This window comes from Rhinatrema bivittatum, chromosome 6 (assembly GCF_901001135.1).
Source record: "Rhinatrema bivittatum chromosome 6, aRhiBiv1.1, whole genome shotgun sequence".
NCBI classification, from domain to species: Eukaryota; Metazoa; Chordata; class Amphibia; order Gymnophiona; family Rhinatrematidae; genus Rhinatrema; species Rhinatrema bivittatum.
This window is the reverse complement of record NC_042620.1, coordinates 121,279,126-121,293,184: the sequence shown is the minus strand read 5'-3', so window position 1 is coordinate 121,293,184 and position 14,059 is coordinate 121,279,126. Positions and strand designations below refer to the sequence as shown.

Genomic DNA, 14,059 nt, shown 5'->3' with positions numbered 1-14,059 from the left:
GTTTTTGTATGTGTTTGGAAATTAAAGTAATAATATTCCACTTTCTCTTATTTTTTGAGGTTCATGTTAGTTAATAAACTAATAAATAAACAAATAAATAAATAAATCCTCCAAAGTTAAACTGCAGCCCTGGACAATGTTGACTTTGTTAACTGAAAGGCTGTGGGGAAATTACATTCCATGGAAGTGTTTTATCTTGTGAACTTTTCACAGCATCCCTCATTAACCTCGATTCCGTATCACATGGTTTTCTTTTTGACTGATCTCATGATTGCCTACTTCCTGTATATTCTCATCACCCTAGATTGCGAACCATGTGTTTTTTGACTCACTGCTCTAATATCTGAAGATCCTCCCTTCATCCTCTGTGATACTGCCATGTGCTACTCTCTAGACTGTACTTCAGCTGAGAAATTTATTTGTGATTTTATGCAGATTCCTGCAGTTCGCCTTTTAGGGCCTTCCCAAGTTTAAAATCTTTTTTTTTTTTTGTTATTAGTATGGCCAAAATCTGTTGTTGTTTGCTCCTCAGTTATTCTGAACAGTGGGCCCATTGTCCCCTGAGCCCTCCAACAATACCACTGCTTCCTTCTTTCTTTCAGGGCTCAGTTAGAAAATATTGCCGCCCCTTGTTTCCATACTCCTCCACGGTCTTCTTCCATGGTAACATAGTGATTGACAGCAGATAAAATTGAATTGACCCTCCCAGTCAGTCTGGCTGAAATGCTTCCTCTTTGGTTTTCTACCACTGTGGGTAAATTAGCTTACAACTTCCCATATACAAACAATATCAGCTCCCCTTCCATCCAATCTCTATTTTAATTGTTCTTTGCCTCTATCCAGAATCTTAAATATTTCCATTCATCACTATCTATGTTCTCTGGTCCTAACTTTGGTCTTCTCCATTTCTCGCATGTAATTTAGCGCCATTTGGAGGTAGAGGTTATACAAGCTCTCTCTACCTCTTAAAATCTCAACTCCAACATACAAGGCCTATGCAGACTCCAGGAATTCCAATCTTATCTAGAACTGCTAAAATGTAGTGATGCCGTTATTTCATTTATATTGTCCCCGAATCACGGATCAGTATATTATCAAAACACATAATGCAAGTGTTCTTCCTTAAAAAGATCAGTCCAGCTGAGAGAAGACGTAAACCCTGGAAAAAAAAAACACCAGCAGTCAAACATTTTTTGATCCTATTTCCTGCCCAGTTTTCCTACTATCAAGAAAAGAGTCCAAAATAGTATTTGAGTTTTAGCCGTACATTTTTTCAAAATTGTCTCTATTGAAGGCCATTCAGCTATTGTGTATTCCAATAAGTTTGCCACTGTATAGGTCACATGGTCATTAAGGCCTTTAAAAGCCCTTACTGATGCAGAAAAGTCTATGGGTTCATTATAATATTAATATGCCCGGTGAGCACTTGCTGGATGATCAATCCAATTACACATTCTGTAGCACACATTTTGTCAGCAGGATTATGTGCAGCCAATTTTTACATCAGGGATAATATCAGCTCCTTATTAGTTTTGAAATTCGGAGCCTTAAAGGAGAATTAACATGCACTTGGGCTATAATGACATGCCTTGTAGAAGGCCATAGCTACATTGCTATGCAGTTAAATTTAAATTATTTTCCATTTTTTCAAAATGTGTGACATTTTAATGTACGTTCAAGTTAACAGGGAGAGAAGCAATTTGTTGAAGGAGTTAGATAGCAGTGTTTTACTTACCTCTTTACCACTCTGCATGATTGGTGTTTATCTGCAGTTCAAAGGAAGCAATAGGATCAAGAATGAAAAGTGAATTTTTGCCATTTAAATGGCCTTATGCCAGACTGGGCATTAATATATATCATAGATAATCACTAGCAAACAGCATCTTTCCATTATATGTTAAAGTGCCTACTAATATCTAAAAAAAAACCCCCACAAAATAATTGAGTTTGATTGCATTCATATTTTACTGTTGCCTTCAACAGCATACATGGTTACAGGCCGAAAGGAATACAGTTTTCCTTTGCAGTTGTGTTTGTAAAACATAAATTTGCCTTTCCTTTGAGAACCAGGACTGAAATGACTTACTTTTATAGGTCGCTGAGCTGGTCACCAGTGAGTTCTTTGAGCAAGGAGACCGCGAGAGATCTGAACTCAAGCTCACCCCTTCGGTAAGTTCATCTGCTGCAATAAAACGTCTGTGGTGGTTTTCCCCCATTTGTTCTTTGATGTAGCCAGTGGGAACAATCAAATTTGGTGACCAAGGAACAAATCTGAGAGAGTAGCGAAAAGAGACTGCCTGTGAAATCAGTTTATATGCTCTCTACACAATGTTTTAGAATTCCCTAGAAGTAGTCTCTGTAAAGTGGGGGTCCCCATATTTCAGCCTGTGGGCCGCACCTGGCTCCCACTGCAGTGTTTACCAGCCCACAGAGGAAGCTTGCCGAATTGGCCCGCAGAGCACGTTTTTACATTTTTTGAATTTTTTTACCACATTTGGTGGGAGACACAGACAGTGCTAGCAAAGTGCTAGAAAGTCGTGAACAGTGGCACGTGAAATCTGCAGTGCTGGTGGGGGGGGGGTTCTCCAGTCTCTGCCAGTAAAAGTCAAAGTCTCCCACAGCAGCGGGAGACTTTGAGGCAGTGCTGGTAGGGTCCCCAACTCTTGCCAGCAAAAACTTCCATGAGGTGAGTCAGGTGTGAGTGAAGGGGAGGGGAAGAGGAGGGGGCGTGATAATGGAAAGGAGAATGTGACTGAGAGAAGGGGAAGGGGACTAAGAGGAAAATAGGGGAGGGAGTATAAGGAGAGAAGGGATGTGAGAGGAGGGAAAGGAGGAAGAGGAAAAGAGGAATAAATTAAAGGAGAGAAGGGGGTATGAGAGGGGGGAAATGATTGTAAGGAAAAGGAGAGGAAAGAGGGTGGAATGGAGGAGTGAGAAAGCGGCGGGAAGAAGAGAGCAAGAGTGTAAGAGGATGTGAGTGGGGGAAAAAGTGCACCGCAAACATATCACCCTGCCATTCACCCACTGCCCCCCCAAATGCAGATGCTGAAGAAGGGCAGAGGAAGGTAGTAAGATTTTGAGAGAATGGCAAGATTGCCAACTTGCTAGGAATATTTTTATTGACACCCTATCTGCCATACCTCTGTGGGAACCATACTGCCTGCCTCCCCCCCCTCCCCTTCTGCAAACTCCAAGGGGCAACCTACCACCACCATCACTTCCTACGTTGCTTATCAAAAATCCAAGGGGATTTGAAATGTGGCCCTTCATTTAACAAGTTTGGGGACCCCTGCTGTAAACATTTGTTCACATCTGAAAATGACAACACTGTATAGCATTAGCAGTTTTGCACAGAAAAGCCTCAATAGACTATTAAAGATGAGATTACCCAGAGTTTGGTATTAGAATTACTTGAAAAAGCTTAGATGCTTCATACCAGGCTACAAAACTCTGAATATCAAAGAAATCAAAGAATAAACAGCAAATTCAGTAGATGAAAGAGAGAAAAAATATTTTCTATATATATTAGATCTTCAAAACAGTTCTTCTTGCTAAGCGAGATGTCTATTTACTAAGCCACATTAAAATGGAAGGGGTCTTAATGCTGCATTAGCAAATCCACATTGTGAAATGCATGCACTAAAATTTGCACTAAAATATTTGTAGCATGTATGTCACTAAAAAAAATGTTATGTTCATGCATCAGAAATTATCTTCCTTAGCTTGTGCACTAACCAAAAATGTAGCATCTACATGATACGCCTGAGGGTTAAATAGCATGTGAATGCCACACCAGATAGCATGTACATGGTAAACAAAGCATGCACAATCCTCTTTTTTCCATGGCATTACCTCCTTGCTTCAAAACTGTAGCAAAGCAAGCCTGGCACACAGGGTTGCTTGTCAGTGTGGAGGAGAGATGTGAGAGAGCTTCTGGACTCCAGGAGAGGAGATTAGAGGAGAGAGTAGTTCCAGGAAAGCAAAAGCCATACATGAATGTATGTTTCTGCCTCTCTGTCTTCTGTATCAGGAATTGTCTTGACAGAGCGGAGTGAGAGCAAGTGGTTGGTGAGAGAATGGAACTATCCAGGGAGGATTCCCGCCACACTGACTCAGAAGGGCACTGACATCTGACCATTACCCTCTCTATGAGCACCTGTAATGTAGGGCCAGCAGTAGCTGGCTGACAGTCTGTCAGGGCCTCCAGGCTGAAAAGAGAGCTCTGTATCCAAACCAAAACAATTGGTAAGGTCAACAAAGCTTTGAAGCCTATATAGCTGTCTAGCTCAAGCCTCAGAATGTCTACCATGGTCTTAGGAAGACTAACAGTATCAGCAACAGTAAATAACCATCACCTTACGCTGGCAATCAGAATTCAGCTGACCAAGAACACCAGCCCTGCAACCTGTCTCCCATATCCATTCCATGTGCATGCCACACAGGAGCACCCATGTCAGAGAGCCGCAGACCAGAGATGGACAGGCTGAAAAGGGGCATCCAAGATTTGGTGGGAAAAGACCGAATCCCTTTCATAGTTCCCATTTAATGCCTTCTGCGAGAGGACTTTCTGGCTACTTGCTGCTGCCATCCTGTCTTGTAGACTGTTTGAACCGTGTGAGGCCATTGCAAGTCATAGAATACATACAATGAAACATTTCTGCACAGATCAGGGTGATGGATAAGAACTTGTGGGACGGCCCTTTATTTTAAACTGTGACACTGTTGTGCTTTACACCGTGTTAAATGTACAGCAGTGTCAGAGAAACTGTTGTCCTCTGTTAACCTATTGTTTGGAAAGGCATTTGCATTGTGTTACATTATTTTTGAAGCACTGAAATGTATGCTGGTGACTCTCCTCTGTTGCTTCCTCCAATCTTTCATTCTCTCTTTCTCTTCCATTTCTCCTTGTCCTGTACTCCACATCTCCCATAACTCATCCTGTTACAGAAGTCGCATTTCTACTATCTGTAACCTCAGATGCTTTCCAGCCTCACTATACCCATCCCATTGACGCAGCCCTCACTTCAGAGGGCATTGGTATCTGACTCTTCACCCTCACTGAGCAACCTGCTGTGGTGGTGCCATGGCTGACCATAGTCCAAGTGCTACCTGGTGCAGCTAATAAGAAAATATTGAGAGGAACCACTCCCTTGCAACCCTGGCTGAGACCACCCTAGGCGGTGATGTCATCACATGATCGCTCTCTCTCTCATCGCACATGACAAACAACTCCAGCTCCTCAAAAAAATACATACCCAAAAATAGAAAACATCCTCCAGCTCTGTGCCTCACCCGAACCACTTCTCATCTCATCTGTCCTTTCAAAACTGCCACCCTTACTGGCTACTCTGGCACCCTGCCCACTTCCAGTGCTCTAGGTCACCGCTGGCCCTGTTTATGGTTTAGGGAAAGCAGAACCAGAGCAGTGTGACAAGGTCCCAAAGTTGTCAAGAAAATTCCACAGTCTCTCAAAAGCTTTGTGGACCTCTGATAAAACATGATTTGCGCAGACCGCTGTTCTGAATCAAGCCTTAGATTGCTTGCAGTGATCTTTGGATGGACTAACTTCATACATAACAGCAATTATTAGGGCAATCATGTTATTAACTTGGGGACTGGTCCTTTACGTAAGACCGTAAAACCACTGTGCCTTATACACTGTGAGGTGTTTAGCAATACATGAATACCAGTTGTCATGTGTTTCTCTTTTGTTTGAGAAAAATTTTTGTAGTGTGAATAAATGTGGATTTGTGTAAGAAGTTCAGAAAAATGTGTTTGTTGGTGTCTTTTGTTGTTTTAAAAGAGAAGTGTGGGAAGATATGTTATGTCTCAAGAACCTGTGAGCAAACTTTTATAGTGCCATGTCTTGTATATCTGCTCCACCATGAAACCTCCAGTGCATGCTGGTAGCCGAGTCCTTTCAATAGCAAGCATGCTAAAAACGTAATGCCTGCTCCAAAGTAGGTAGTAAGTCTTTAGCTTTAGGAGGCACTCTCTAAACAACATGTGCCATACTGTTACCTGCAAAATCCCAATTTGTATGTGACATACCTTCATTTACATGTGTGTAGCTTTTAGTTTTAGCATGTGTGTATTAACATCTTCGGAACCTAATTTAGCATGCATGCTAGACGTTCAGGGGTGCATTTGCACAAATTGTTAAGCGCTTCAGTATGAGTACCTAAGTTAGGTGCTTAGTACTGCTAATCAACACTAAACACCTAGCTTGGTTTTTCCCCACCTCCTTTTTAGGCCACTCAAATTTAGGTTCCTTATGAGACTAGTGACCTTAATTCACTATGTATAGAATTTAGAAGTAAATAAGTGTCTATGTATAGAATTCAGAATGTAAGTAAATTAATATGTATAACCCCCCCTTAGTTATCACACCCCCGCAGCCCCCTTGCTGTAAACTTCTCCACCATACCTATGGCTACGTTCCTTTACTTTTCACAGCTTCTTTACTTTCCTCCCCTTTCCTTTCCCCCCACACCCACCCCGTATTTTCTAGCCTGCTCCCACACCCGCGCCCTGTTTTTTGTAACTTTCCTCCTTTCGCAAGTTTTACTGTAAACCGGCGTGATGTGCCCGCACGAACACCGGTATATAAAAGCTGTTAAATAAATAAATAAATAAATAAATTCAGGTACTCAGCCCTGTTCAGTTTTCAAAGTGGACAATTTAGTTACCTAATCTTTAAAGTTAGAAAGCTAACCCCTTTGAAAATGGGCTTATTAGTGCAGGGGTAGCCAACTGCTATCCAAGAGCCACAAACAGATCTGGTTTTCAAGAAATCCACTCCAACTGCAAAAGATTAAAAAATGTGTTTTATTTATTTATTTAAACATTTTCTATTTCACCCTAATTCAAGATGGCTTTTCTAAATGTGCTTACATCCTTGATACTCAGTCTTTGACTTGGAAGTCACATATGATGGCAGTTAAATCAACTCCCCAATAAAATTCTAGAACCCCCACCCCTTTTATACCCTCACTGCAGGATCTAGTTTTCTTCGTAAAGGACCACTGGGACACAGTATTGATACATCAGCTCGTATTCACCATTATGAATATTACACCCTTAATTCCAGGAAACATGAAAAACAAAGTTTGGAGTTTTTTTCTGCGTTTTAGTCACACTCCAAAAGAGCATCCCAGGCAGTCTTCCCCACCTAAAATGATTTCAGGGGCTCCTTATGGACGGAGATGGCTCTCTCATGGGGAACCCCTCACATGCACATAAGTGGCGCTTTGAAAATTAACTAAAAGATTGTGCGTGTGCAAGTATGTGCAAAACCCCATTTTGCACATAATTGGGAGCAAGAGTAGCTGTTGTACTGCTCGGGAGCAGGTGTAACTTTCTATGTCTTATGTGTATACACATACCGGGAGAACCCACTAACTGTTAAAGCGAATTTATGCTCTTTAGTCCACTTTGAAAATAATGGCTAAAGCTGCGGCACTATGTACTTGCAGGTTTTAATCTTAGCTGGGCTGTTACAAAATTTCCCTCTTTATTACTGAATAAGTTGAATTAATACTTAAATGTTAAGTGTAATGAAAAATAATATTAGAATGTTACTGGAAGGATGGCTCGGTGGAAGTTCTCCAGCTTGATCTCTGAGTGGAGTGTTGTGCATCCTGGGCGGGCTGGGGCTGGGGATACTGCATTCACAGCCTTGGGAGGGGAGGGAGTCATGGTCATTGTTAAGGCTGACACCTGGTGGTTGGATATAGAGCCCTTGATATATGGTTCCCAGAAGGAGCCATGATGCATAGCTGCCGGCCTTAGAACCATTGCTGCAATGAGCAGATGGGGAACGGGGGGGGAGGGGTCCATTAAAATAGGGGAAAAATCTCCAGGTACTTGTGAATGAAAGCTCATAGTGCCTGCATGCCGGCACTGGTTCCAATTGGGCTAGAAGGAAAAGGAGAAAAGAGAATCTAACAGGCCAAAAGGAGAAAATAAAAGAGTGACTGTATGACTTAAATTCACTGCTAATGTAGTTCATTGGTTAACAGAGGGCCACATGTGCATAGCATTCTGCATAATCTTACAAACAATCTCTGCTAAAACCCACAGAAACTTTGCATTCTATGGATTTAAATATTCTTACAGAAGGTCACAGTTATGAAGAAACCGGTTTCCATGTATCTGAAAAGCTCACTCTGCTATTTTATCACATGTGCAAAATTGCTGAATATTTGATTCACAAACTTATTGTGCTGGATGAAATCCTAAATCAGCCCCGTAAACATAGACATTGTGTGTCCACTAAAACCGCATCCATCAATTCATATATCTTTACACTGCTAACAATGACTTTGTGTAAAGGAGGTGCTTAAGTGCTTCATGGAGCATTTGGTTCAGGAACCAATAAGAGAGGGAGCTATTTTAGATTTAATTCTTAGTGGAACACAGGATTTGGTGAGAGAGGTAACGGTGGTGGAGCCACTTGGCAACATAAGAACATGCCATACTGGGTCAGACCAAGGATCCATCAAGCCCAGCATCCTGTTTCCAACAGTGGCCAATCCAGGCCATAAGAATCTGGCAATTACCCAAAAACTAAGTCTATTCCATGTTACAGTTGCTAGTAATAGTGGTGGTTTTTATCTAAGTCAAATTAATTAATAGCAGGTAATGGACTTCTCCTCCAAGAACTTATCCAATCCAATCATAACATGATCAAATTTAAACTAATAACTGGAAGGGGGTCAATAAGTAAATCTGCAGCTCTAACACTAAACTTTCAAAAGGGAAACTTTGATAAAATGAGGAAAATAGAAAAAAAATGAAAGGTGCAGCTGCAAAGTTTAAAAGTGTTCAACAGGCATGGACATTGTTTAAAAATACAATCCTAGAGGCACAGTCCATATGTATTCCACACATTAAGAAAGGTGGAAGGAAGGCAAAACAATTACCGTCATGGTTAAAAGGTGAGGTGAAAGAGACTATTTTAGCCAAAAAAACATCCTTCAAAAATTGGAAGAAGGATACATCTGAAGAAAATAGGATAAAGCATAAGCATTGTCTTTCTTTTTTTTTTTAATTCTTTATTTATGCATTTTAAATTAGAATATCAAGCTTACAGATTTTGTAATTAAAAAAGAAATAGTAATACGCATGTACTACAACAATGAAATAAACCTATCTGTAGTAAAGAGTAATTTTTTTGAAGAAATAGCGAGAAGTAGAAAAGAAAAAAGAGCGGTTAAAGGCAAAATATTTGAATTCCAAATAACAATTGAAATAAGATTACATCTAATATTCTCTATTTAGATGCCCCTGTTACCAAGGCTGGGGAATCTCGGGCTAAAGAATCCAAAAACAATCTTAATTGCATTTCCTCGAAGAAAAGAAATTTCTGATTATGATGTGTTATCTCACATTTACATGGGAATTTCAAAAGCATCTTTCCCCCCAATTTTTCAATTTCTGCTTTAAAGGCAAGAAATTTTCTCCTTCTTAATTGTGTTGTTCTGGAGAGATCTGGATAAATCCATATTGGTGCCCCATGAAAATTTTCCGTTCTTTTCCTCATATAGAGGCGAAAAATAACATCTCTATCAGATGCGAAAACAAATGTTATGTGTAATGTTGCTCTAGAGGTAATCACAAGCATTGTCAAATTAAGTGTAAAATATTAATAAGACAGGCGAAGAGAGAATTTGAATTGAAGTTGGCCATAGAGGCAAAAACTCATAATAAAAACTTTTTTAAATATATCCGAAGCAAGAAACCTGTGAGGGAGTCGGTTGGACCATTAGAGGACAGAGGGGTTAAAGGGGCTCTTAGAGAAGATCAGGCCATTGCAGAAAGACTAAATGAATTCTTTGCTTCCGTGTTTACTGATGAGGATGTTGGGGAGATACCAGTTCCGGAGATGGTTTTCAGGGGTGATGAGTCAGACAAACTGAATAAAATCACTGTGAACCTGGAGGATGTAGTAGGCCAGATTGACAAACTAAAGAGTAGCAAATCACCTGGACCAGATGGTATGCATCCTAGGGTACTGAAGGAACTCAAAAATGAAATTTCTGATCTATTAGTTAAAATTTGTAACCTATCATTAAAAACATCCATTGTATCTGAAGACTGGAGGGTGGCCAATGTAAACCCAATATTTAAAAAAAGGCTCCAGGGGCGATCCGGGTAAATATTGACCAGTGAGCCTGACTTCAGTGCAGGGAAAAATACTGGAAACTATTCTCAAGATCAAAATTGTAGAGCATATAGAAAGACATGGTTTAATGGAACACAGTCAACATGGATTTACCCAAGGGAAATCTTGCCTATCAAATCTGCTTCATTTTTTTGAAGAGGTTAATAAACATGTGGATAAAGGTGAACCGGTAGATGTAGTGTATTTGGATTTTCAGAAGGCGTTTGACAAAGTCCTTCATGAGAGGCTTCTAAGAAAACTAAAAAGTCATGGGATAGGAGGCAGTGTCCTTTCGTGGATTACAAACTGGTTAAAAGACAGGAACCAGAGAGTAGGATTAAATGGTCAATTTTCTCAGTGGAAAAGGGTAAACAGTGGAGTGCCTCAGGGATCTGTACTTGGACCAGTGCTTTTCAATATATATATAAATGATCTGGAAAGGAATATGATTAGTGAGGTTATCAAATTTGTGGATGATACAAAATTATTCAGAGTAGTTAAATCACAAGCGGATTGTGATACATTACAGGAGAACCTTGCAAGACTGGAAGATTGGGCATCCAAATGGCAGTGAAATTTAATGTGGTCAAGTGCAAGGTGTTGCATATAGGGAAAAATAACCCTTGCTGTAGTTACACGATGTTAAGTTCCATATTAGGAGCTACAACCCAGGAAAAAGATCTAGGCATCATAGTGGATAATACTTTAAAATCGTCGGCTCAGTGTGCTGCAGCAGTCAAAAAAGCAAACAGAATGTTAGGAATTATTAGGAAGGGAATGGTTAATAAAACAGAAAATGTCATAATGCCTCTATCTTGCTCCATGGTGAGACCGCACCTGGAATACTGTGTACAATTCTGGTCGCCACAGATATAGTTGCGATGGAGAAGGTACAGAGAAGGGCAACCAAAATGATAAAGGGGATGGAACAGCTCCCTTATGAGGAAAGGCTGAAGAGGTTAGGGCTGTTCAGCTTGGAGAAGAGAAGGATGAGGGGGGATATGATAGAGGTCTTTAAGATCCTTAGAGGTCTTGAATGAATAGATGTGAATCGGTTATTTACACTTTCGAATAATAGAAGGACTAGGGGGCATTCCATGAAGTTAGCAAGTAGCACATTTAAGACTAATCGGAGAAAATTCTTTTTCACTCAACGCACAATAAAGCTCTGGAATTTGTTGCCAGAGGATGTGGTTAGTGCAGTTAGTGTACCTGGGTTCAAAAAAGGTTTGGATACGTTCTTGGAGGAGAAGTTCATTAACGGCTATTAATCAAATTTACTTAGGGAATAGCCACTACTATTAATTGCATCAGTGGCATGGGATCTTCTTGGTGTTTGGGTAATTGCCAGGTTCTTGTGGCCTGGTTTGGCCTCTGTTGGAAACAGGATGCTGGCCTTGATGGACCCTTGGTCTGACCCAGCTTGGCTATTTCTTATGTTCTTATGTTCTTAAGTTCTACGTGTCCCTGCTCTGGGCCTTCCAAGTCAGGCCAACATAAAGGGTCATTTACTAAGCTGCGGTATTTTCCCCAGAAGTATTTCCCTAGGGAAAAATACCACAGCTTAGCAGAGCACAGGGAGCCTCACACAATGGTGGTCCTGGGCTGTAGGGCAGCCATGATTTAAAAGGGCCAATGGGCCTGAATAAAAACCCTCCCATGTATGGCAAAACCTCTGGGTTTGGGAGACTCTCCCCTACTGCCTCTTCAGGCAGCCAAAGAAAAAGAAGTGAAAATTTTAAAAGTTAAAGGTATGGCAAGGCCTTTCCCCTCCTCTAAAACCCCTCCCATTTAGCAACCCCACCCCCCAGGCTCTGGCCTCCCATCACCTCTTAAGGCAGCCAAAAGAAAAGGAATAAAAATAATCAAAAATGAAGGTGTGGCACAGGCCCCACCTCCCCCTTCAAACCCTTCTCCTTTTTCCAAAAGCTCTCCTGGACCCCTCCCGACCCCCACATCCCACCCCACCCCAGCCCTTACTTATGTAGCCTAGTGAAAGGCTGGAGGATCTCCTAGGCCCCAGACCCAATGCAGTCTTTCCAAAATGGCACTGGCCGGCTGATCTTATACCATTGCCTTGAGGTCTGGGGTAGGGGAATTTGGGAGAGTGGGTTAGAGTGGGGGGAACAGGTTTGGGAAAAGGGGAGCGGGGCTTTGTCACATATATTTAACTTTTAAACTTTTCACTTGCTTTTCTTTGGCTGCCTCGAGGGGTGACTGGGGGATAGGCCACAGGAGTTTTGGCACACTTTGGGGGAGGGATTGATTTGGGCCTATTGGCCCCTTTAAGTCACAGTCCTGGGAGTATTGAGACATTGTGAGCATTCCAGTGCTCCTGGAGAAAATTAGCTGTATCTCAAGAGTTGTAGCTAACTGTGCATCACATAACGTGGCTTACAAATTTTGAGGCATGCTACGTTATTTGATTTACATTGTTTTGCCTAGTAATGGGCAGGTTAGCATGCATGTGCTTTCTGATTAGCTCATTACCACACTCACTGCTGGGGAGAGGGGGATAATAACATATATTATTGTTGTGTTAAGACAGCTACTACACGGTGAACACTATTTACCACATGATAAATATCTATCGCAGCTTAGTAAATGACCCCCATAATTTTCTACAAAGCATCACTTTGTAGATTCTCGGTGCCCCGTAAAACTGAAATGCTCACCACGTCCTATCTCCATCCTGCATTACCCCCCTTATGACACCCATAGGAGTTTTGTATTTGCTGTCTGGTGGCAGGAGCAGATAACAAACAGCTTGAGTTGAACAATTGTTTTTTTAGTGAGCTCTTAACAGAGACCTATAAAGCAAATCCAGTGAGAAAGCTAGACAGACCTGACCAGGAAGTCGCTGAGCTGGGACACACAAGCATCCCAAGCATCTCCTTTTCACAAAGGGACATTGAGCAGTGTAGAAGTTTAAAGACTACCTGACAGAAGGGTAATTAATCATTCGATTCAGATGCAGGTTCCAGAAACTTCATTGACGTGACATCTGTTGATTGTCAGTCAGTTGCTTTACTGTGCTGGCTTTCTAGACTTGACACTCTTATTTGTTGGTCTTTTGATTCGTCCATTAGTAGAATTTGCTCCCAGAGTGAGGAACAACATTAGAAAACACAGCACGATAAATTACATTTGAGAGGAAAAAAAAGCATTAAAATGTAACAGAAAAAAAAAACCAAATAATTAAACTCGGTCTACAATCGATGAAGAGTATAAAACCCTATAAAATAGGGATGGTAACTTTTAAACGTGTGCGCATTCGTTGACCCACAACCAGAGACGCGTCCATTTTAGAACGTACATGCATATTTGCGCACATGTTATAAAATAGGCTGGATGCACGCACATGTGTGCTCAATTTTAAATGGATGTGCACATGTGCTCGCAAATCCCGCATCTGCTGCATAAGTGGGAGAATTTTACACCATAGCTAGTTTTCCCAATTCATTCCCAGTTCACCCAGTTAAGGGATAGGACTTCCAATGTTTAAATAGCCTCCCTCCCCCTCTGTAGCCACATTCCTTAAAACCCCGCTCACTAGCCTAGATGTTTTTGTTTAAATACTTAACACGCCATCCATAGCAGAATTAAATGAACGCGACAGGGAACCCTAGTGTGTTCAAGGATGCATACGTATTTACATGCACATTTCTTGGCCAGGCCCCCGACATGCCCATGCTCCACCCCTTTTTAGAAACTTTCTACTTGTGCGCGCAGCAGGAGATAGGCACATATATGGACAGTTTTTAAAATCCACTCGGGGTATGCCGGCCCAACTTGTACACATGTCTCCCAGTTTTGGCGCACCCAGGGCTTTTAAAATTCACCTTTAAGGTATCATCCAAAATAGTATTAATCAGAAATAATACTTAATAATCA

The 14,059-nt window shown here is 41.3% G+C and overlaps 1 protein-coding gene across 1 annotated transcript in view; it reads left to right on the top strand.

Annotated features, from left to right (window-relative positions):
• Positions 1 to 14,059, top strand: part of PDE11A (phosphodiesterase 11A) — an 815,296-nt gene that overhangs the window by 756,228 nt on the left and 45,009 nt on the right. Inside the window, exon 18 of the mRNA XM_029605882.1 lies at positions 2,095 to 2,169. Within this exon, the coding sequence (XP_029461742.1) occupies positions 2,095 to 2,169 (75 nt within the window). The remainder of the gene's footprint in view (positions 1 to 2,094; positions 2,170 to 14,059) is intronic.